This window comes from Dermacentor variabilis, chromosome 5, assembly GCF_050947875.1.
Source record: "Dermacentor variabilis isolate Ectoservices chromosome 5, ASM5094787v1, whole genome shotgun sequence".
NCBI classification, from domain to species: Eukaryota; Metazoa; Arthropoda; class Arachnida; order Ixodida; family Ixodidae; genus Dermacentor; species Dermacentor variabilis.
Window position 1 is genome coordinate 58,921,464 of NC_134572.1, and position 25,169 is coordinate 58,946,632.

Sequence of the window (25,169 nt, forward strand, 5' to 3'; positions counted from 1 at the left end):
TCGTGAGGCCGAAGCTGAAGAGAGACAACATGGCGTAGAGTTCTGATTTTGCGGAAGTAGTGCTGTTCAACGTGTGCATTCAAGATTCCAGCTACGGGATATTACTACTACGAGCCGAATTCACGCAGCTTTTCGTTCGTAAATTCTGTCTACCATTGGCTGGCCACCTTCGCTTGCAATTTTCTCTTACGAACAATTGCCAGCCCAAGAGCTTTTTTCTTTCTTTTTTTTGAATAAGGGCTTGGGGCCGAATTCACGAAACTTATGACTCTGAGACGGTTTTTGACACTGACCGGCCGTCTTCGCCAATGATAACTCCGACGTCACGATTGGTTGGACTTTGCGCTTACGAACAATTCTAGCGCAAAGAACTTTTCAAGAATACAAGCCCCGGTCTGTGCACCACATTATCCAAATAGCAGAACCGTAGAGGAAACAGACGACGGCGAAAGCGGCTCAAGGAGGCATCGAAAGACAAAAAAAGAACAAACAAAGCCGAAATACAACAACAAAAAGGCGAACGTGCGTGCTCCAATACTTCGTGGAGCAGGGCAGCGCGCACCTTTGCCGTTGGCGCCGAAATCCTTGTCCAGAGGTCGCCTTGCGGGGGCGCCCGCGGAAAAAGCGCTCGCTTCGCCCGATATTCGGCCGCGCGCGGCATCGATCCCCGCCAGAGCAGCGGGAGCCGCCGGCCGCGGGGGGATCGCCTCATCGCCGCTCTCCAGCGACGACGCTTTCGCACGCCCTGCGCGCGAAGCTCTCACTTTGACGGCCTCTCGCGCGCTGCTTCGCCAGTGCCTCTCGCTCCTGCGACGACTGTCTGCGGTCGCTCGCCGTCCGCTTCTTCACTTCTCACCGCCGGTCGCATTGTGCCGTGGTGCGCGTTGGCCCGGACCTGCTCTCTCTCTCCTTCTCTCTCGTTCCCTCCTCAGACGCGTCTCCCCTTGTGCTTCTGTGCATGCTTCTGCTCTTTTCTGCGCTCGAGTTGTGATCGAAACACTGACTGACTCGGGAGCTTCGGTCTTCTAGAGTATCGGGCAGCGAGCCAAGTTGCTGGCGGCCACCACGGTGCAGGAATGAGGAGGACACTGGCCACCACCGGTTCGGTGCCAGTGATCGGCCGGACGCTGCGGAGGATGCTCGTCTTCTGTGCGGTGTGCATCTGGATATGTTCGGTTGTGGTGCACTGTAGGATACAGCAGCGGCCGGCCAACAAGGAGCAGCCGTACGGTGCGTGAGCGTCGGGGTTTTCATTCTCTTGTCCTAGACCTGTGCCTGGTTTGGCATTACCGTGCGCGGCTTCATTTTTGGGAGGCTTCAAATGATTGCGTAGGAAAAGATGAGCCCAGTAAACTATAAGCTTTTATAGACGTTTCTCATTAATTGAAAGAACGAACATTTCCCAGCGTAGATTATATTAAATGGGGAAAAATTGCAATAGGAATCTCTCCGGTATGTACAGTAGGAATAAGTATAGATTCGAAGCGAAGAAAATATTAAAGCAATACTTCACGTAATCCTAATCGTCAAAACGATAGCTGATCGCTTCCTCTAGACATTGTCAGGACTTGTGCAACAAAGATTTTTCTTCGCTGGAAATTATCAGCTCATCTTGCTTTTCCGTTACGTGAGAATTTTTTATGACTCTCTCTTCGGTGAAGTACATTGTGTCTGATAACTTCCCATTTCCAGAGGAATCATACATGCTTACTGCTTTATACGTAAATAAACGAGCTACAACATGCATCTTCAACAAGAGCGCTGTCCTGTTAAAACAAACTTATTACTACGCAGCCTCGTAACATTTGTTTTGTACTAAAGCTAAAAGAAAACCAGAGTTGGTGTACACTGCGCTTGTTAAGCACGAAATCTCTTCATTTAGGTTGTTGTAATCATTCTACAAAACTACTATTTCTAATGTATTGTTGTTACTTATGCATTTTTATGTTACTTATATCACTTATGTTTAAGGTAACTTATTCGAACGTGTTACGTTCGTTAATTTCTTGTTCCAAGATAAGCTGATCTGTGTTCAAAGTCATCGCTAATGAATCGGGTATAGGACAGAGCTGTAGCCTCGTCCACAAAAAAAAAAGTAATAAGAAAAAAATAAAGATTAGTAATAAAGACCAATATGACTAATTACTAAGTATGCCTTGCGAAGACTAAGCTCTCTTGTATACTTTGAACATAAGCTGGGAGCCGGGACTTTTAATCTCGGAAGGTGTACCTTGACGCGCTCTTGCATTTCATGTCAAATTACACCATCAAGTTCAGGTACTCTGTTCCTCGTCAGCAACATTATCAAACCCTGTTTTGGTTAATTTATTGTATATCCAACTGAAATTACATGAAGGCTATTTGCAAAAGATGAAAGAATGAGTAGGAATGGTTATGCCCGAATTATTTTTACCTGTGAACTTAATGATGGCACGCATAAGCGCTAGGCAAACGCATTCTTTATTTTTCCTTCCTTTTTCTTTTTTTCCGCGTGTTACGTATCGTGAAAAACACTACATCTGGATCACTAATGCTTCTACGATATGGTGGAACAGCTTTTATTAGAGGAGCTGCCCATCTTTATTTTGATTCCATTTAAATGTGTTGTAAAGTAAACATGGTTGCCCCTAGTCCTCTCACATGGCGTTCAGAGCTATCAGCGTCTTTCAGGAACGATCAGGAACTCTTAATCTCTGGGGATCCCGATATGTCTTATGGGAACTTCCATTAACAACTAATGCTGCTTAAAAAGCTACAAAAGAACTGCAAAATTGTATATACGGGATAGTTATTGTAGCCCGATTCTCCGCTATATGCGTTTGAAGAGCAACCAAACATTGAGACTTTTTGAACTAATGCGGAACCGTGAGAGCGCAAAATATTATTTGGGGCATTTATTTTCTCACGTATTTTCGATGTTCCTTTCTTTAAGAAAAATCTTTTTTTCGTTTCGGCTGGCGTAACTGCACTGAATTAATATCCGCAGTTACAGAAAAGAAATGTGCTGCGTAATGGATGCTTCGCCTTTTTACTAAGAGCGTGTTTGGCCTTTTGGCTGTGAAACCTTGCTCGCCCGGAGCTAATATACGGGCGAAGTAAGAAAAAGGCGGACAGCCACACGAGAAACGCGTTGCATTCGTCTGCGTGTATAACTTTTTTTTTGTTCTCATTTCGACACGAAGCGTGGAACATGACATCACAGGTGTCGGCGACGTGTGCTGGAGGCCTGAGAGAAGGAGTGTATGAGTAAAGACAGTCGAAGCGTACGAAATCGCATATAAGAAAAAACCTAAATATAACCGCCTTAGACAGTCGCTAAGCAATAGGGATAGCAGAAAAAGCGACAGAAACTTGGATCGTTGTATGCTACCAGGACATGTCTAGGTTGTCACCGCGCCTGTTACTTCTGGAAGCATTCTTTCACTTCCGCTGGGCTGACGCCTCGTCAGCTTTCTTAGCCTATGTTTTGCTTTTGCGGAGCTACAGAGGCTGGCGGAAAAGAATTCCTGTATAACAAGTTGTGGCACGGAGTCAATTTTCGTCCAAAATTGTTTGGTGCATCGTTTCAGTTGCGCTGACTCTCAGTACCATACCGACTAGGACCCAGTGGCACCGTTGTGTTTCGCGTAACTGAAACCAAACTATAAAAATACCCTACACAAATAAGAGCAAAGGCAGGTCGTCCTCAATCTGTCAGGCTCTGTTTACTTTGTTACTTTGGTTTGTTCAATTATGCAATATATTGAATCTTCGATTTGGGGCTTAAGTCTTATCTGGAAGATTGCAGAACGTACTCAGAAACACTCAACGAAGTTGTTTCGATTCTGTTATCTTTTACGTGGTTCGGTTTTCCGGGTTCTGAAGAGAGCCAGTAAAGTATAAAACAAATTAAGCAACTTCGCTCTTGTGCGTCTAGATGGCAGCGGTTTCATTCGTGTTTTCAAAGAACAAAGCCCGCATCTATGTCTGCAGAAATTCAACGATTGAGTGTGTGTTCCTCCCTTTTGAGCGGCGGCGTGTCTCTTTCATCTAGGACCCCCGCGGATTTCACTGTTCGCCACAGATGTGCGGATTTAGTTTTCTTTTTTTATGCATATTTTGTTTTCTGTTTTTTTTTTGGAACCGCAATAGAGAGCGCTGCTGTACAGTCACACAAAAGCGCCGTTGCGGGATTTTATTCATACCTCGCGAGCTTTCCACAGATCTCGGGAAAAGAAAACGCGTTAAAAATAATGCAACAGAAACATCTTCATAGGGTTTTACTGAGCACGTTCTACAACTTTCAATTGCAACTTACACCCTAAAACAAATATTTAAGTTATTGTTTCTAAGTTATCTAATTAGACGACTGATGACATCTCGAAAGATACCATAACCCAAGACGACTACGCACGATATACCATTGTTCTATTTTGTCTTAGGTTTACCAACCGAGTTATAAAGTTTGGTCCCAGTGCTGACTGCTACTGACCCTTCGGCCAGTCAGCAGTAAGCGCAAAGTCAGAAAGCTGTCCGCTGTCATTAGATCAAGTTTTTAATGAGTTTTACTCAACTGCTCAGTTATTCACGGTTTTCTTCTTTATGTGCGCAAACCAGAAGCCTAACACGTGGCTATTATCTCTGAGACGGAACGAAGCCTTTAGAAGAAAAAATGAATAAAGACCTTGCATGCCAAGGAGTGTCTTAACATTTAAACGCGAGGACAGTGGACATTATTTAGTCCAAAGTCCCACGCTGATTATTGAATGGCATCTGCAAAAAGGACTCCCATGAAAGACATTCCTGGAGCCCCCACATCCTCAATCTGAAATACATTCACAGTGACTTCTACAATGTTTTCTTCTTGGCTTAATTTGTACGTTACTACGTTTATTATGTACGGTGCAAGATTAGTCAATGGGACAGGCTGGAGTCACATAGCTGTCCGACAGCTTGCGTATGTAGCTTTCTTGTGTAGTGCGTCGTATTGTAAGCTTGATTAATGCACCTCAAATGTCTTGTTTTTGCGGTTTATGCGCTTCAATAATGCTGGTCTAGGCATCACAAGTTCTACTGCTGCAGCGCACCACAACCTTTTTTTTTTCACACCTCGAGCGAGACTGGGGAACAAACTATTGCCATGTACGGCGCATCTCAGGAGCCTTTTTTCCACAATGTGCTGCACTAATCTTCTTGAAACCTTCCTTCAGAGTGGAATGTCCGATATCTGTGTGATCTTTGCGTTGATTATGGCTCAAGAAGCCTAAAACAATTAGGTACGTAATTCCAGGATTCTCTCACTGTGTTCATTCTTTTGAAGAGCCTGCTGCGTATCTTTAAAACGCAGCTACCAATAACGCCATACGATATCATGTTCATGTTAATAACAAGCATGACGTACGCTCCTGGCTATATGCAGATAATTTTGGCACTGCATTGAGTTATCGAAAGACGAACAGTACAACTTAGGGGTCGTAGTAAAAGATCCTGCCAGGGAATATTTCATTGCAAGTGTTGAACGCCTAGGAGATGCGTATCACGTGCAATATGTGAATCCAAAGTGGCACCCTCTTCTGAAAGATCTTGGTGTCTTCCCTCTATATTATTTCTTTTGTGGTTACGAAATGTAGTCTGTCACTGAAACTGTTATGTCCATGTGGTATTATTTGAATGCCAGTGTGTAAAGCAGGTGGTACCAAAAAGAAGAAAGAAGAAGCTTGCGGAGCTGATAAATCGTAACTAGATCAGCTGACACGCAACGCATACTCAGAATTAAGTCCTGTATCGGGATGTGGTCACTTTTTTATTTTTAGACTACGGCTTGTACCGGTCCTTGTTGACAACGCGACCCTATTCTACCGAAGGTAGAGCCCGTTAAATGTGTTGTAAAGTAAACCCTTCTTGCGTAACTCATTCTTTTTTGTTTTTCAAGTAGTTGCAACAGACCTCGCGTCACTTAATATGTACAAGTACTAAGCGTTTGTAACAGCAGCATTGCTATAAAGACACGCAACAACTTCAAAGCATATAAGCTATACCAACACAAGCACTATACGACGGCCATAATGGGGTCACAGGGGCCGCTTTATTCAAGCCATCACTGGCCCCATTTGATTCTGTATTGGCCCCTTTTCGTAGCATTTTTGCCATCTTGTTGTTAAATTCTACTTCAAATCAATATAATATTTCTCAACACTGATGTCGTATAACACCGTGAAATCAACGCAAACAGCACGAGCGAGTAGTACGTCCTGGGGCCGTTGAGGCAAGCGTAAGCGCTGCACCAGCAGTCAATGCGGAACCCTCAACTACTCGCTGCGACTCAACCCTCCACATCTCCCCCCTCCCAACCGCCATATTCCTTCGTCGTAGGCATCGCCGCCTAAAATTCCACAGCTTATACCAAGACACAGCTTCCCAAATAAAGATCGAACAGAAGTGGCTATTGGCTACCGCGCAGCAACACGTGTATTTAATGCCGATATTACTGCACAGCGTTGTTAAAACAGCGAAATCAAATTACATTATTCGATAAAACTAGAGTTCCCTGCAGCGGGCGTTCTAGCGACGCAATAACGTTATCGCAACTTCCCACCAGCCGAACATTCGGAGTAGGCGTGTCTGTTAACATCAGCGCCAAATACTAACGAAAGTGATGGTGCAATTTGCTCGAGTGTACCGTCATTAAAAGGCACTTAAAGAAGTGTTCACTGCATTATCTTGGAAGCCGCTGCTTAGGGTGTTTAATTATTACTGAGCTCTTCAAATGAAGATCGAGCGTTATGAAAAATATGCTGTTGCATCTGCAAATGACACTGACATTGCCAGCTAAAATCAATGGCGTTCACTCTGAGTGCATGGCAATGACGCTGAAATTGAAGTTTCTTTCACCAAAGAGAAAAAGAAACAGATTATACAAGGGTAAAGAGGGGAAGCTACGTGATCCTCTGGCTTTTATTTCCTCCATTTTGTTTTTAAAAAGCGGAAGGACCATGCCAAGAACACGCGTATTTTAGTCTCCCTTCGTTGCATAAGAATTCGCCGGCTGGGGACGGTCGGGATGATTCTCCGCCCCTCCGACTTGCCCTTTAAGTCCGCTTAAAACCAGCTGCCGAGAAGCGAGAGCGTCGTTGGCTGCTACAGAACAATTTCCACGAGTAGGGGCAGCTGCCCACACCACGCAACCAGCCTCGCAGAACCCTCGCCACAAGTTAAGCTACACAACGCAGCCCACACCCTCCCCGCCACTATGGCATCCCCACCCTCCACTTTCATAACACGCGCGTTGCCTCTCGAGAGCTTGTGTCACCCGCTCACGTTTTCTAGCAGCCGCCGATGGACTCCACGCCCAAGAATCGATATTTACGCGTGCGCGTCTGCCGTGCGATCAGACGCATTGCTTGTGTGCGTGCGTGCGCTTATACGTTCCAGAAACGGCAGAGCAGAACCGTCCACCCGTTATGAAGCAATGAGTCATCGCGATTAGCGAGGGAAACTTCCCCTGTCCTGTCGTGGCATCGTCGCTTGCTTGCTTCGAGGCTATTAACGGCGATAGTCAGCTCATTTACTCTAGTGGCTTCGGCTGCAGAAACGGCCACCGCGAACAGCATGCTCTGCATACGTGGACTTGTCGACAACGTACCGCCCATTCTCAGTTTTAATCCTTTTTTTTTCTTCTGAAGGTTATCGCTAGAGACGCAGTGTATGCAAGTAGGTGCTTACTGACATTCTAGTCTAATCTATTCTTGCAGACTCTACGTGGGGAATCGCTGCTTCAGTACAAGGTGACGAGAGACATCACGATGAGTGTTTTAAAATTTCCGGCCTTATTGAACTGAAGCTATCGCAATTTTAAAACGCACAATGCAGCCTGTATACCAATGGCACCCGCCGTGGCTACTTAGCGGCTATGGTGTTGGGCTGCTAAGCATGAGTTCGCGGGATCGAATCCCGGCCACGGCGGCCGCATTTCGATGGGGACTAAATGCAAAAACACCCGTGTACTTAAATTTAGGGGCACGTTAATGAAACTCAAGTCGTCCAAATTTCCGGAGTCCGCCACTACGGCGTGCCTCATAATCAGATCGTATTTCTGGCACGTAAAACCCCAGAATCTAATCTCTTTATACCAATGGCACACAAGGAATGACGACGTGAAGATCATAAGTATAGTTGCTGAGACTACGAATCTATTAAAAAGAAGATTTTATGACTAGACATTAACATTATAACTAGAAACATTTACGCATAGTCTTAAAGCTAGAAAGGAATGCCATGTTACGGTTTCTGCAAGAAGAATATCAAAAAGTAAAAAAAAAGAAAAACAAATGGCAGCAGACAGCCGCAAGCGTCTGAAGCGGGGACAGAGGAACTTTTCTATGCGCACGCGTGCAACACATGCACACGTACAAACATACGTCAACACCCCCTCGTACTCCCAACTGCCGAGTAATTTAGACATATAAATATTAATAGGTACGGTAAAATTACATGGGCAACTTTTTACGATATTAGACATCAGCCTTCGTAATGGCTCCGGTTTAATTATGCTCTGCGTCAGTGGTTATCAACAGAGCCAAAGTCAACATCCCTTCTGAAAGGGGCTCGGGGTTTCAGCGATGTTCCGTCATCTCGATGCCCGCCAACTGCTCGCACGCGGAGAGCGATGGAGGTCGTTAGAATGACCGGCTATTTGCAGGACGCAGGGGAGCAGTGGCCGCACGGGGGGCCATTCTATTAATGGCTTCGGAAATGAACAGCCTTAGCTCTTGTAGAATTCTAGTGGGAGGCATCCGTGCGTTGGGCAGGGAGGAGCCGATGTGAAATTGAGCTGAAGGATGGATTGCAACTGCTGAACAATCCCTGCTAACGTGACATTCGCCTAATGCCAGAGCATATTACGATCCGAACGAGACTATTTCGTGGAAGCATTTCATCTCAGGGCCACGCATTCACTGAGTTCGTGACTAGCTCGAGTGCCTATTGTTCATTCTGTCCCTCTGTAATAGATCCCCCTCTGCATTCAAATTACCTGTTCTTATACTCTTCGTCTAAGCGTTAGAGAACATTCTCTCTATGAGCGTTTCATACATTTGATTCCATTAATATTTTGTGTACTCAGTTCATTTGACTTACTCTTTACATGTATCTCAAGAACGTTTAGTTCCCGTTGCCGGCGGTCACATACGGATAAACTTTTTGGTGCTATAGACACAGACTTCAATCGTGATGAAATGAAAATGCCAATCATTTATTTAATCTAGCTGGAAAGAGTAACTATTACTCGCAACTCTGGTTGATCTTAATTCGAAGAGATTATCGCCTTTTAAAGAACAGTGATGTCTACAGTTATTCTTTTTTTATTTTGTCGATGTACTTTTTTCGCATTTCATGCGGGTTAAGCTTCACAAAATAGAAAAAAAAAAACGCGCCATATCTTTCCATAAAATTCCTCAAATTTAAAGACAAACTGAAACCACCTGACCACAAATTCCTTCACTCATATGAATGTGTACCTTTTGGAACCTGTACCAAAAAACCGGGCTCTCAATTTCAGCAATGAGAGAAAATTGCTGAAAACGCACTATAGGAAGCATGCAGTGTTTCTATGCGCCTATATCTGTTTGTATTTTCCCTGTGCGAGGATTTTGTGCGGTTCGGCGCGACCGCAGAAAGGCGCCACGCATCGCATTGCGAAACCGCAACACAACGCGGTAGGCGTCGCCGTAAAGATGAGTTGGGAACGGACACCATCGGTAAGTACGGTTCACGATTACCACGATAAATTTTGCGTTCGACATCAACGGTGCAGTACTAAGCCGCTTACGGGTTCGTATTTAATTGTCTGGCCCCATGCCTGAAACTTATATTTGAGCCATGCAGCGCAGCCGGCCATTGACGGTCGGTGCTATCTGCGTGGATACGCCACTCCACAAGGTTAGAAAGAACATGGCGGCCGACGGAGGTAGTTGTCGGCACTTAAAGAAAGAGCAGAATATCTAGGGATTTCAGGAGTGGCCAGCAAATTCAAGGAGTTAACATAGGTTTCTAATGCTTCGCGTGTTTTATCTGGGGCGGAACACTCATGACACTGACATTTCTGTGAGCGCTAGACATGTCATTACAGTCTCTGAATAAATGCATTTATTACAATCATTTTGCATTTCAGGTTCCACATTTCAATATTCATATCGGTGCCGTTGTCCGGACATCGAGTAGCATAAATGAGTAATCTGTATTGGACCGTAGTGCCTGCGTTCTTTGAGAACGAAGTAAAGCACTGATTAAAAGTGACTTCACAATTCCTAAAAACTTCCTAAAGACGAAGCCGTCGACAAAAATTGAATCCCGATGCACATATCAAACACGCGCGGAGCATTCTCCTGCATTGCCATTTTGAATTGTACATTGGCGCTGGCGACGGTGTCTGACTAGCATTGGCTGTCGTTGATTCAACTCGCGAAACTCGCGGCGGGCCCCATGGCGACTCGTTTCCTGTTCCCTAATGGAAAACGGGCGGTACTCTGACGCGCATCGATTTTGTTGCGCAGTTGCTGCCGGAAGACATGGCAGTGGAAGCACTGGTCGCTGTGCCAGTGAGCGATAACGCCGTCCAGAGCAAGCGCCACCCAATTCTCCTCTCACTCGACGTTCTTCGCCCCGGGCTGTATTGGATTCGTTGTAATTAGACTGCTTCGCGGCATGTTCCAACCTTGTTTGAGGTTTTGTGCTTCTGTCCGCAAACAAAACTTCATAGAATGCAAACCTTCTATGCACACGAGACATGTGCGACGCTATACGTGTTTACGCCGCGCGCATGTAACATTACCTGGCAAATTAATGACTCATTGCTGCAGCAACAGATAACCACAACATTACTAAGCGGAGCAAAATATGTGTGCCGTCAATTAAAACCGGCTGCAGCTGACAGTCTCCAAATGTAGACTTTGTAATTGCTAGTTTTGCAGGAAATTTCCATGACGTGGCAAGCATAGAGTTTCTCACTATAATACCTAAAGGGAAATCTGGCGCCACCGTCTATGGGAGTTTCTTAAGGGGGCACCGTGCCGTCATGGGAATGACGGTATATGTGTCTGCGAGGCTCGTGTTGGCTGGTGTTGTAAGAGGCTTCGTCTAAAACGTGGATATGGCTACATAAATAACGCGTTCTCAAAGTAAAATCTTAATGAAATGTTTCCATTCACGCATATTACATCTTTACTCACCCGCACTGCATCACCAAGCGAAGAAAAGCAAGAACAGACGACCAACTGTTTCAGAGCGAGCGCGAACCTTGTCGTCTGTCCTCCAACTTTAGCGGCCCGCTGATATTTTTTACGTAACGTATAGTCGTACACGCAATAACAAGTTTTCATAGTTAAACAAAACATGTTTTCGCGTAATAATAAAGCTAAAACAGCTTTTTACGCGCTGTTTTAGCAGGAAATGAATCATTGTGACAGACTGAACGGTACTTGCCAGGCGCGTCTTCAAGGTGTCCTGTCTCTCCGAGAACGATGTCAATCCGAAGTCACAATATACCGGCATTCCCATGCATACCACAGCGCAGCAGCGCCAGATTTCCCTCTAGGTAATAGTGAGAAACTCTATGGTGGCAAGTAATGGTACAGACAATGATCAGTAAATCTCATGAATGGATGGATGCCTGGCCGGTGCTTTGCATGCATTGTGTGTAAGTCGGCTGTCTGATGTCCATTATTTCATTTATCTTCGCATTCACATGTAGCAGATGAGCCGCCAGACAAAAACTCTTTCTCCCTCTGTCTCTGCAATAAAAACTACCCTTCACGTGTCATTAACGGTTCAGCAGAGGGATTAGTTTGTCATCTTTATAAAATTATAATTTCGTTCCCTGGGTAGAGAAAATTACCAGTTCAATATGTCGCAGTGCATGTCCTTTTTAGACTGTCACATCCAGCTCGAACAAGTGTAGCATCGAGTTTTGCGCTCACAGGGACCTAGAAAAAAGCCGCGGTGATATTTTGAGTGAGTTTCTGTGAGTTTATGAAGTCGCGACAGGGAACGTTTGATTTAATGTGAAAATGCATGCATCTGCCCTATGCTTTCAAAGGCAGTCACCTCCAATGACAAATAACAAGTTATATTCTACTTAGTTTCAGGCTCTGAAGAGAGGCGATGGATTCAGGTTGGCATAGCCATTTGCCCAGATTACTGGGCGTTGCATGTGCACGGTGAAATGAGAAAGAAATAGTCGGTGCTTTTTACAGCTAAGCTGCATATGGCTAGCCAATTCGTCCGTTCGTCCGTCCGTCTGTCACCTGTAGGCCGAACACTCCTCCGGCGCAACCCCATGCGCATGTGCAAAAACAAGAGAGAAAGAGAGGTACGCGATTCGCAGCGCCAGTACTGACGTCGTTGCTCTCCGTCGCAGCGGAGCACACGCGCAGCAGTTCCTTTCCGGCTCCGAAATGGGAAGGCCACGCGTCATACGTACTCCTGAGGAGCAGGCAGCTTTCGATCAGCAACGCCGCGAGCAGCATCGGGAACGAGGTCGTCTACACCATGCCGATGCTGCACTCCAGGCACAAGAACAGGCTCGTGCAGCCAAGCGAAAGCAGCGACTGCGCACCGAGGATCTGGAAGCCTATACCAAGAATGAACCTTCAGGATTAACTCAGTGATTCAGCTTCACACGTTTCAGCTTCGCTGGTTAACCACGTGTACGGGGTGCTTGGGCGGTGATTTTTCATCGCTGGAACCCAATGTACGACTCATTGTAGGAGGCCCATGGGAGAGTATTTCCATACTTCACACTTAAAGGCTCCTATTTCTTTCTACGCGCTGCGTGTATAAGCCCGAATAGGCTAGGTTCGCGGTACCAATGAATTCTTAATCGAAAGTTTGGGCAAAACCTATGTTTGTGTTAGCCACTTAATATACTTGCTGTCTTTGTTTTTTTTTTATACATATAGAGGGGCATTAGTGTGTGTGCGGTGGGGAGCGGGGTAGGCAGAAAAGTATCGATTTCGAAAAAAAGAAAGAAGCTCGCGCAGCAGTCGCTTTCCTCAAGCAATCGAATGAGGTGGGCAGCTGAAAAACTTTTCCCTCGTTAAGTATAACGACCACGCCAAACAGATCGCCAGAACACGTGGAACACGTCATTTTATTGTCTGTGAAACGCATTTCGAGCTCCAATATGTCTTTGGTTGCAGTGCCATTGTGAGATAGTACTTCAGCGCAGTTGCGTGTTCATTGAAATTTATTGCGGCCACGAACAACTGTTCCTGACTGAGAGCAGCATGGCTCCAATCTCTTTGTTGTGGAGGGAAAAACTTTGAAATGCAGCTCAGATTCAAAATCGTTACGCTCAGCCATTACTCAGAGGAGAATCGATGAAAGCATGACTGCGTTGTACCAATTTGACGATTTCACTACACAGTTAACAGCGAACGATTTTACTTTGGAACATTGACATTCCTCGGAAGCACAGCGCGGCGTGTAGTTTCGTCGCGAACTTTCGAGTCCCAAAGCCATTTATTTTTGATCTCGTAATCTGGGCCACAGAGAAACCAATAAAGCAACTTAGAAACTCAACGAAAGTTTTGTTTCCCCGCTCTGGCAATTTGAGCGCTGTTCCAGTACAGCGTATACTTTGAAGCAAGACAGAGCGCTGACGTTCGCTTATCGCTTTCTAAATATTGACCCATTTGCTTGACTCAGTTCAGAACGCCACTGCAGGCATGATTTGACTGCGTCGTAGATAGGCGTAGCTTCTACATTAAGTTGTACCGGGGGAGCATACGTCGTGTTTTGCTACGCAAATTGAAAAAAAAAAAACGTATGAGCTTTTCAAATACAAAAGGCATTTCGTTATCAACTAGTTCTCAGTGGTAAAATACTTCAGCCAGTCGTTTGCTTATAGTTCAAAACTTTTTATTCTACCCTTAGTGTATTCATCCATAGCTCTGCCTTTTCTTTTATTGTTCCTAACCTGAGTTCGCGCCTGCGTACCTCACCATAAACCATTTATATCTAAAATTATACATACAGATCCATGCTGTTGTATATGAACAGCCATGACGGTTGTTTTTCGAATGATTCACTTGTTTGAAATTGATTGAGAGCAATAATTTGTCTGGACAGCTGAAAAAAGGATTTGGAGCTGAGCTATTTAGCACAGCATAAAACTGAATGTGTTTTTTAAATGTCAGTACGTTTGTAAAAAGCAACATTTCAGTTTTATATGATTTTACAATTATATCATACACAAACTGCAAGAATGCTAGCCACAACACCCAAAGTCTCTTTAGAGATTTTTTATTAGTACCAACTCAAATTGCAGTAATCAAAGACAATCATCGAAATCGTACCGTACAAGGTTACCACAGTGTATGAGTAGATTGTAATACGTTCAAGCAGAGGTAGAGAGACGAAAGGGGCATAGAAAGGCAGGGAGGTTAAGGCAGGGGGAAAGGGTTAAATAGATAAAAAGAGAAAGAGAGTGGAAAGGGGAACTAGAGAGAAAGAGAGACGAGCTGAAAGAAGCTGCGTACACTCTAGAGCTGTAGGGGGCGGCGTTCTTAAAGTCTACCGTGAAGGCCCGTAGACCGCAGGAACCTTAGCAAGGCGAGTAAGGCCTTCAGAGCGGATGTTCTTTGGGAGCATTGACCTAAAGCTTTTAAAGCGAAAGATTTACTGACCGCGAACTTGCGATTTTGCTGAGGTGGTGCTCCGAGAAGGCACATGACGTCACAACGCGCACCTTGCCGCGAATATTTCTCTCGCTCCCTAGTCACTGCTGCGCATGCGCCACTAGTAGCACCGAGCCACAGGTGTTCCGCCGCTGCGCAGCGCCGCGCCTTCCCGTCGCGGCCATTCGGTATGACCTCACACCGCGTTCCTCGTCGTTGCGCTCGCCTCCGCTCACTTTGGCAGCTGCGTCGCATGCCTGATAACATGTCGGAGGATAGAAAAGGAGAGCTCGTGTACGCCGCAACCACAGTTGAGGTGGCAGTATGGGCGGCGACAATTCTGATAAGCAGGAGGAGGCCTGGAATCGACATCGGAACGAGGCGAAGAGGAAACGAATCACCCAGGTAACAGACGAATCGACGAATGACTGGCTAAACGCCGAAACATAGCTAGACAACCAGACTAACCTGGACTTGCAATCAAGATGAACCAAGGCTAACCAGGCTCTGCGTTAGCTTTCGCTACGTATATCCTGGCATAGCCGAGCTAAGCCACTGCCATTTTTTTAGTTCTGATAGTGGACGATTGTCCAACTGGTCCAGTACTCCACACATCACTTGTCTATGGCCACAGCGAGGAGACACTCCCGCACATTACCTCTGTCGTTCAAGCAAATTATACAAATAGCATCACCATGTTCTTATATGGCTTTACTAAAAGTGGCCATTGGAACGTGCTTGCATTCTTACTTGACAAACCTGCCGCAATTCAGGCAGTACTCCAGTTTGCAACCCTCATATCCAGGTAAATATTCCACTCTCAGAATGAAAGAACGAGAGTGGTAGCGTGCATCGCCAGAAATTTGGCTCAATCTTTATTCCACAAAGACCATATATAAGTACATCTCAGAAATATACGGCGCGTGTGAGGAGAAATCATTTTCACCAAAAACTTTCTGTTCAAGCAACACGCAACCCAACTACGTTCATCAATAAACCTCATAGCATTGTTGTACATATAAACTCAGGTGTCGCTTGCACAATCATCTCCCTTCTTTGTAATATGATACGCCTCTCGCACCTCTCTCGCTCGGCTATCGCGGCACCGGCACACTATCTTCACTTCTTTCAGGATCGGCTTACGCGGGCACGCCAAGCAACGAGTAGGAAGGTGCCCACTCACTTTAACCTTAATCGACAAAAATCCATGCTCACGCATGCGTATATTCACGCACCTTCCTGTGTGGCCTTCGTAGACATTGCCGCATGATAGAGCACTCTGATAGACTACCCCAACACTGCAATCTACGTAGGAATTGGTGTGCTTTATTCCGCACCCTTGGGACCTATTCGCGCTTCTTTCTATGCGCGAGCATAATCCAGCAAGCTCACCAAGAGCCAAAAACGCCACCCCTACTCCATATCGTTTCACGACCTGTTTCTTTTAAATTGTGAGAAGTCTTGTGAACATAAGGTACAACTTTACGTTTTTTGTCTTTGTGTTCCCTTGCAGCTTCACTAATTTTGTTTTGCGTTTTAATCTTCTGAAGCACTGCCTCTGCTACTGCTAAAATTACTGATTGTAGGAAACCAGCTTCTCCTAACATTACAATCTGTTTGTCAAAGCTTTCCTGAATTTTATGTGTGCATGACTTCTTTAAGACTCATTTGATGCACTGGGCGGTTCTAGCCCGCTTCACGATGAAGTGCTTGCAAACCCAGGCCCGCGCACCAGCACTCTTTATTGAACTGCGACGACCATTCTGTTACGTCGCGCAAAGCGCACGATCAGTGAGGGAGGGCGCCAGGAGTGTCGCAGGCATTATTGGCCATGCGAGAAGGCATAAAGAACAAACGTATAGGTGTTCTATAGCACAGGCGGTCGGTTTAATACAGTAAGAGCAGTAAACCGCACGCTAACTTGATGTACCTACGGATGTGCTTGCTTCGCGTCAGTAAAACCAGCGAAAGGCACTTAGGTGCAGAAAGAGGCAGAGAAAGCCATTGTCATTTGCAAAGACATTGTTAAAGCCACTGAGAAAGTTGCCATTGTACGTGCGCATTGCCTTGCGTTTTTGTCATTCTGGAAATTCATTCCAACCGAACATGCCTTCCAAAGCTCACCGGTTATAATTCGTAATTTACAATGTGTGCCGCCATAAAGTAACTTACTAGAAAGTTGATTATTGAATTTTGCGAATTAGTCGAATATGTGTTTCCATTTCTCGGGCAAGTAGTGTCCGCCTCTCTGAGTAATTCAGCTCAAGGTCTAGGATTACGTTCCCCGCAAGAGACCATTTTTAAACATGGTCACCCCTTTATTGCGCCATATCGCCCCGCTACTACTAACGTGGTGCTTCCTTCGTGGGGCCAATACGCAATGCTCAAAACGACATGTCGTAGAAAGTGTCGGCGTTGCAGGCGCGAGAAATTAGCCATAGCGACAGGACTGACGGCCTGGTGAAAGCCGCCAGCTCTAGCGCGCGCCTTTTCATACAGCTACAACGTTGCCGCCGCTTGCGTGACAGCAGCGGCATCCATCTGCACAGATCATAGCTCCGTGTGTTTCCACTGACCACTATTGCCTCTCCGCCTCTCTGGTTTCCCCTACGTTATTTATTGTACCTACCGTGGCTATATCTGCTTTGAAGATGACAAACCGGCCTTCGCGTAATGCCTTCCTTCGGCCGGCCGGCCGGTATGTCACCGAAAACTGTCGCTGAGCCGAGAAAAAAAAAGCCAGGTCATCTATACTGCGGTCCTGTTACTTTTATTTATTGCTGCTTTAGCATTATAATACACTGATGAGAACAGTCTCGAGATATCCCGCCAACGAACTTATCCGTGCGGAGAAATCCCTTGGCATTAGAGCTATTTCTTCAAAATATTTTCTCGTGGGAATTAAGAAATCGCGCTATTTATAACTGTTATTTATTTATTCACGTTACCCCTAAAGGCCCTCAAGGAGAGGGTATTACATAGGAGGGGGGAGGAGGGTGCAGTTTATCAGCAAAACTCAATCACGATAACCTCAACAGTGTTCTTGTATCAGAATTTGTTCTACGTGGACATGTATCGTATACACTGACCGGTTTTAATTATGCACGGGGAATAAGTGGTTTAGGGCAACCTATTAGGACTAATTAGCGACCTAATTAGTGAACTTAGATAAATATTCAATTAGATGAACGTTGTCGCACATTTGCGGCCATCCGCCGGTAGGTCGCAATTCATCACCAAATATAAACTTTATTTCCTCGGCTACCATGGTCTTGTAAGTCTGGCGTCTCTTTATTTGAGTCAGGTGTGCACAACTGCTGATTGCTATTGGTTTATGAGAGCCTACATAGCGCTACTGAAATGAGTGCAGTTTCAGCACAAATAACACTGAATGCGCTATCGGTTGTCTATGTCGAGCAAATTGCGGCAATGCATTTGTGCTGCACTGCCTGAAGGAATAAATATGCGTGCATTACATATTGCACACGAGGAAAGCAAGCGACCAGAAGCGGGAAATAGTCGGTTTTAGCCATCAAGTATTTTAAGTAGCTAATTTCAGTATTGGTGTAAATGGAAACACAAAGCAGCTTGCGCAACATAGCTGGACAAAGAGGGTGTGTGTTTGAGGAATTCAGCTTACAGCTAGTTAATTTTGTGCTAATAATGGGGGATCTGAAGAGTTAATGTATACTCATTATCATCGGCCTGTTTTATGTTCACTGTAAGACGAAGGTATCTCCTTTGCTATATCCAATTACCCCTGTCCTGCGTCAGCCGATCCTAACTACAGCACCTGCGAATGTCTTAATTTTGTCACCCCACCTAGTCTTCTGCTGCCCTCGACTGCGCTTCCCTTCTCTTGGTACCCATTCTGTAATCCTAATGCTCTATTAAGTGCTTTTCAAGTTCACCGAAAATATATCGTGTGCCTAGCGCGTTCATGGCCGCATGCATGCGTGAGATTCCGAAACCACGATGTTAGGAACACTGAGAATTGTAACTATATTGTGAGCGCTCGCCGATTCCGGATAAATCAAGGGATCCCTTAGGCATGTAAGGCCCTCTGGGATGGACTTCTCCACGATACGGTAGCCTCGCCGCCTACGGGATTATCTGAGTGAGCTATGTTGGATGCTCGGTTGCCATAGTCGGAAGTTCAAATCCTAGTAGGATCTTTTTCTCTTTTTTTTTGAGGATGGTGAGCTCGATTTTCACTTCCTACAGTGCACTACATCTCCAGGCTTAGAGTGGCGCCTGACACCGGCAAAAGATGCCGAGAGCGATTGGGGCTATAATATTCCCGGTACAACCAAATTTGGAAGGCCAACTAAGCTTCAACAAAGACACTCCCTCACCAGAAAAGGAATTGGACTCCCTGGTGCAGTATTCGGCCACTACCTTCATCATGATTCCTACAATTAACCCTTGGGCCTCAGTCTCCAGCAGCAGCAGAGCACCTGACCAAGGCGGCGTTCAGACCTGTAACGCACCAGAGGGTGTAAAGAATCTCTGAATCGGGACAGGCCGCCAATAGAAACTGACCCTATCAACCTTTAACACCTGAACTCTGTGAAGTGAGGCTAGCTGAGCAGGACGCTTTGAGGAGCTTATCAGACAATGGTACACCAGTTATCTAACCTAGGTATTACATGACCTACCCAGCTCCATTTTCTTTCTCTTAATGTCAATTAGAATACAGGCTATCCCCGTTAGCTCTCTGATCCACACCGCTCTCTTCCTGTATCTTAACCTTATGCCTAACATTCTTCGTTCCATCGCTCTTTGTGCTGTCCTTAACTTGTTTTCGAGCTTGTTTGTCAGCCTTCCAAGTTTCTGCCCCATATGTTGGCACCGGTATAATGCATTGATTGTACGTGTTTCTTTTCAAGGCTAGTGGTAAGCTTCCAGTCAGGATCTGTCAATGTCTGCCGTATGCGCTCCAACCCATTTTTATTCTTCTGTAAATTTCCCTCTCATGATCAGGGTCCCCTGTGAGTAATTGATCTAAGTAAACGTACTCCTTCACAAACCTTAGAGGCTGACTGGTGATACCGAACTCTTTTTCCCTTGGCCGGCTATACACGATTATCTTTGTCTTCTGCATATTAATCCGCCATTACTCTCTTGCACTCCCTCTGTTAAGGTCCTCAATCATTTGTTGCAACTCATCCCCAGTGTAGCTGAACAGGCCAATGTCATGTGCAAATTGAAGGTTGCTGAGATATTCGCTGTTGACCCTCACTCCTAAGCATTCCCAGTTTAATAGCCTGAATACTTCTTCCAAGCACGCAGTGAATAGCATTGGAGTGATTGTGTTTCCCTGTCTGACCCCTTTGTTTATATGTATCTTCCTACTTTTCTTGTTAAGAATTATTAACATGTGGAATTTCTGTAGATATTTTCCAAATATTTACGTAAGCGTCTTGTAATCCTTGATTACGTATTGCCTCTGTGACTACCGGTACCTCTACTGAATCAAATGCCTTTTCATAATCTATGAAAGCCATATAGAGAGGCTGATCATACTTTGCGTATTTCTCGATTACCTGATTGATGAATTGGATGTGATCCATTGTACAATATCTTATTCTGAAACTAGCCTGTTGCCCTTGGTTGACTCAAATCCAGTGCTGCAATTATTCTGTAGGAGATTATCTTGGCGAATATTTTATATAATAGTGGAAGTAAGCTAATGGGCCTATAATTCTTCAATTCTTTAACGTCTCTCTTTTTGTGGATTAGTATAATGTTGGCATTGTTCCAGTTCTCGGGGACTACTGATGTCGATAGACAGTTCGTATAAATGGCCGCCAGTTTTTCAATCCTTGTGTCTACTCTTTGATTAATTTGTTGATGAAATCGACTGTTATTCCATCTTTTCCTGCAGCTTTCCCCGTTTCGTGTCTTGCAAGGCTCTTCTATATTTATAAGGCTCTTATATAGTTATAGTAGGAGCCTCTGTAACCAGTTCATTACTACTTCGAATGGAGGTATCGTGGCTGCTCTGGGTACTGTAGAGGTCAGTATAGAATTCTTCCGCTGCTCTTACTATACTTTCGAGATTGCTGATGATATTACCCTGTTTAAATTTCAGTGCATACATCTTGCTTTGTCCTATGCCAAGTTTCCTTCTCACTGATTTCAGGCTGCGTCCATTTTTTACGGCTTCCTCAGTCTTCCTCAGCTATAATTTCGAGTATCTCGTATTTTCTCCTTGTTGATCAATTTTGGCAGTTCCTTGAATTCTATCTGATCTCTTGAGTTGGACACTTTCTCTATTTGTCGTTTCTTTATTAGGTCCTTTGTTATTCGGGAGAGCTTACCTACTGGTTGCCTTGGTGCCCTACATCCCACTTCAACTGCTGCTTCAGAAGCCAGCCTAGTTACGGTATCATTCGTTACCTCTATGCCATATCCATCTCTGTGTTCTAATGCTGCATATTTGTTTGCAAGTACCAGCCCTAATTAGTCTGCTTCTACCCTTACTGCGTCTAGGTTGGCCAGTTTCTTCTTAACCCCCTTTACTCTTTCTCTCTTCAACTTAGGTGAACCCTAGCCCTCATTAATCTATGATCACTGTACTTTACCCTAACATTTCTGCATCATTCACTATGCTGGGATCGGCAGAAAGTATGAAATGTTATTTCTAGTTTCACCATTAGGGCTTTTCCAAGTCCACATTTTTTTTTTCGATGTTTCCTGAAGAAGGTGTTCATTATTCGCAGCTTATTCCTCGGCGCAAATTCTACCAACATGTCTCCTCGATTGTCTTAGAATCGACGCCGTAGTTGCCAATTGCTTGTTCACCAGCCTCCTTTTCTCCCACTTTTCGCTGTTGAAAGAAAATTGGTTATAGCTACATCGTTTTTAGTCAAAGTATTAAACGCATCAATTTTGCGTGTTATACTTCAGTGTTAACCATCGTTAAAACAGTGTTTTATTTTTTCCCAACTCATATCTTTCTTTTTCTTCTTGTTTGTTCAGGTGTTTCTATATGTGACACAATGATTTTGTATCCCCCCCCTCCTACGTAATGGCCTTGAGCGCCTTTAGGGTACCTAAATAAAGAAATAATGAAATATACAAATAAATATATTTCCAAATAAATAAATCACATTTTCCACGAAGTCGTCATGTAGTGCGACTGGGCCGAGTCAAGAGAAGGACATACAATCTACATGTGTGTCACTCATTGGGTTACTTCCGTTACATATGCAAGAGAGGGCGTTCCGAGTAGACGGTACCTTAAGAAAATTTGGCTCTGAAAATAACAGCTGTACTCACAGGTACAGTCTGGAACATGCCTCATAACAGCAATATACAACGCGCTTCGCTTTAGCAGCATGTCGATTAAACATTAGACGCTGGCAAGCATTTATTCTTCTGCCTCAGGCTCTCTTGGACTGAATTACCGAACACCGGCAGCAACTTTGGCGTGCACGGGCAAAGTTGGCGTGTCCGACAACCATAACAGGCAGTCTTCATATGTATTCATTATGTACCTTTTGATTCTTTACTCCACACGCTTCCCTATAACGTTAGGGAACATTTAAGTGCAGTTTAACCCGTCGACCGGCAAACTCTTTGCTACAGAGCAAAAAGGGAACGAAAATTTTCTGGAAATGGCAATAACAAAAGAGGAAATATGAAGCCCGCCATCTCTGACACGCGACATCCACTATCAGCTCGGGACACGGCCTAATTAATGCTTCTTATCGAGTTTCGCTGAGTAAACGAAACACACGAAAATGCAACGGGAAAGTCAGCGAACGAGAACTGCGTGGTAATGATCCTCCTCTGACAAAGTGGGATGAAACATTTTTTTTTATCCTTCGTTCGTTGCACGGGTGTGTATGTGCCTTTTCAGTTCGTGCTTATTTCGCTGTCTTTGACGCGAACGGTGAGATACAATCTCGATGAATGTCGCTCGCAACTCAAATTTCAGAAAGAAGAAAATGAAGACACAAAGAAGCCGAAATGCTATGGCCACCATTTGAGCTTAATTTTACTGTAACCTCTCGGATGCCGCCTTTTTTCGGCAGTAAGAATTCATTGGTTTCAAGCAAATTTGTTTTTGCGGTGAAATAAAAAGGTCGAGAGAGATAGGGGAAAGGGGGCAGCTTTATCTTCACCGAAAATGATGTGCTGCCGCAGCCAACCAAAATAAATAAACATGAAAAACTGCTCTTAATGTTGGTTAGCGTTCGTAGAAGTACATATGCATGAATTAAATTGTGTTTGTCCTGTAGTATGGAGTGGTTTGGTATCTGTGCGCTCCTGAGACAGGAGTGCATTCATGCTGTAAGGAGCGGCAATGCAGAAATCAGCCCTTCTTTTTTCTTGTTGGTACGTAATATGCCGTTTAGGGCTGAAATGTTCATTACTGTCACCTAATTCCGCACGCGTCAGCTTCTGACATGCGCAAGAACAATATTATATTTATTGTTATGTGGTTAAGGAGGTTATAAGTACTTGCCATAAGGCATGATGTTTAGTGTTCCCACTGTGGTGGCTTTTTTACTATTATGTTGCGCTGCTGGGCTCGAAATCAGGAATTAAGTGCACAAGTACAAGAAACACCAAGTTAAGTGAGGTATCTGTTTCATGTGGTGCTGTATGTCAGCGTTGCGCACAAATTCCGCGAGGGCTCGCTGGCATCGGTGATTTCTACCGATAGTAAGATTCGCAAAGGGCATGCGTCCCCATTGGCTTAGTTGGCAATAGAAAGACACGATTGGAGGTTATCTACCATATATTTTCTAATCAGCTGAAGCTCAGAATGTACACAAGTATTTGAAATCTTTGCGGAACCATCCAGCCACTCTAAAGAACAACATAGAGGTACAAACGAAGCGGTCACAAAGTTGACGTGACTTTCGGGGAACTGCAGATCGATCAACCAGAATGCACGTATTTCTGCGGCGCTTGATTTGTCTCCGATAGCGGACCGCTAGTAACTCCGCCGCTTGCTTCACTTTACTCATATTTGCCCAGCCTCGTATTTGCCCCTGCGAGTGCTTCCCTTGCAGACAGCGCATGCAGTATTGCCATTATACTCCGGGCCACCGTATTGGTGATTAGAATCCCGCATCAGGAAAATATTCGGAGAAACTATCTTCTAGTTTCTGCTTCCAACGTATCGAAGCATCTTCGGCTTCCACTCCTCTGTAGCGCCGTTACAGCATACTTAATTAACAAACGGGACCACTGCCGTGCCGGTTGATCGACGTTCAGTTTAACTCATTAGATAATAAGCGGCTTTAAGTTACGGGTGCTATTTTTTATGTTTTTCATTTATTTAGATGCGAGCGCTTGAACACTTCGGAATATGGCGGACGACCTTAAAGCCGAACAATAAAAGCAGAAAGTATGTTTTATTTGTGCCTTCAAATGAGTGACAGCCTGAAAAACAAACCGCACGCTCAAAATTTTTTTTCAAAAGAACTGCTATGCAATTTACAATATGTTAAACATTCCATTCATGAGACTTTTGCTTGTTTGAGACGCTCGGCCGCAGGTGAATCCATGTTAAATAAGGTAGTCTGTCTGTATAACAGTAGCATCACACTTGCACATCAAATACAAGCAACAGTGTTGTAAACCTTCAACACTACATGTGCACACGCGTGTGCAATCGTGGCCCTAAAATAAACGAAGCCGGTGATATGTTCTGACTTCTGAGTGACTCCTTCATTATAGCCAAGTAGTGTACTATCACTCCGGTTTTTGTCGATGTCTGCTCCTTATATAACAGGTAGCATCTGAAGAACTATAGATCAGAGATGTCATCTCTCTGCCTTTCATCTGCACAGATGCAAATAAGTATCGCCGGCCTGATGGATGGGTGCGCGCAGGATCAATTCATCGACACTGAGCGTGGTGTGATATAAACGAGGGAAAGAAACGGACTAACGGATAAACGTATGCATGGCACGATGCTTCCTCCAGTCCGTATTCCTGTTTCGAGAAGGAACACGATCCGGAGCTCCTTATAAAGAGTGTAAGCACTTTGAAATATAGAGTACACGTGTGCGTCAAACAGAGCACGTTAAGTGCACCTTTGAAGTTGTTTAACAGCACCTGCATACGGACCATATGGCGCATTGCAGGCCAACGGAAAATAAGCGCGCAGGGAGACACACACGAACAGCCGAGAAAGACACAGGACAGGCGCCACACCTTTGAGGCATGCACAAAACATATTTAGACACGCTTGGATGCTATGAATATCATTATTAGAGAAAGAAAAAAAAATCTCTAGCTGCTTTTTATTGAGCAAGGTCATTGGTTGAGTTCCCGGCCACGATGGCCGCATTAGAATAGAGAACAAATGGAAAAACACTACTACAATTAGACTTAAGGGCAAAAAAAAAAGAAACAAAAAGCACAAGGTGGTCTAAAATATTGACCCGCCGCAGTAGCTCAGTGGCTATCGCGATGTACTGCTGAGCTCGAGGTCGCCGATTCGATCCTGGCTGCAGCTGTCACATTTAGATAGATACGAAATGCAAGAACGCC

At 44.8% G+C, this 25,169-nt stretch overlaps 1 protein-coding gene across 1 annotated transcript in view; it reads left to right on the top strand.

Moving 5' to 3' along the window:
- Positions 1–696: 696 nt before the first annotated feature.
- The window catches only part of LOC142582637 (protein turtle-like), a 121,966-nt gene continuing 97,493 nt past the window's right edge, over positions 697–25,169 (top strand). Inside the window, exon 1 of the mRNA XM_075692547.1 lies at positions 697–1,230. Within this exon, the coding sequence (XP_075548662.1) occupies positions 1,077–1,230 (154 nt within the window). The 5' untranslated portion in view covers positions 697–1,076. The remainder of the gene's footprint in view (positions 1,231–25,169) is intronic.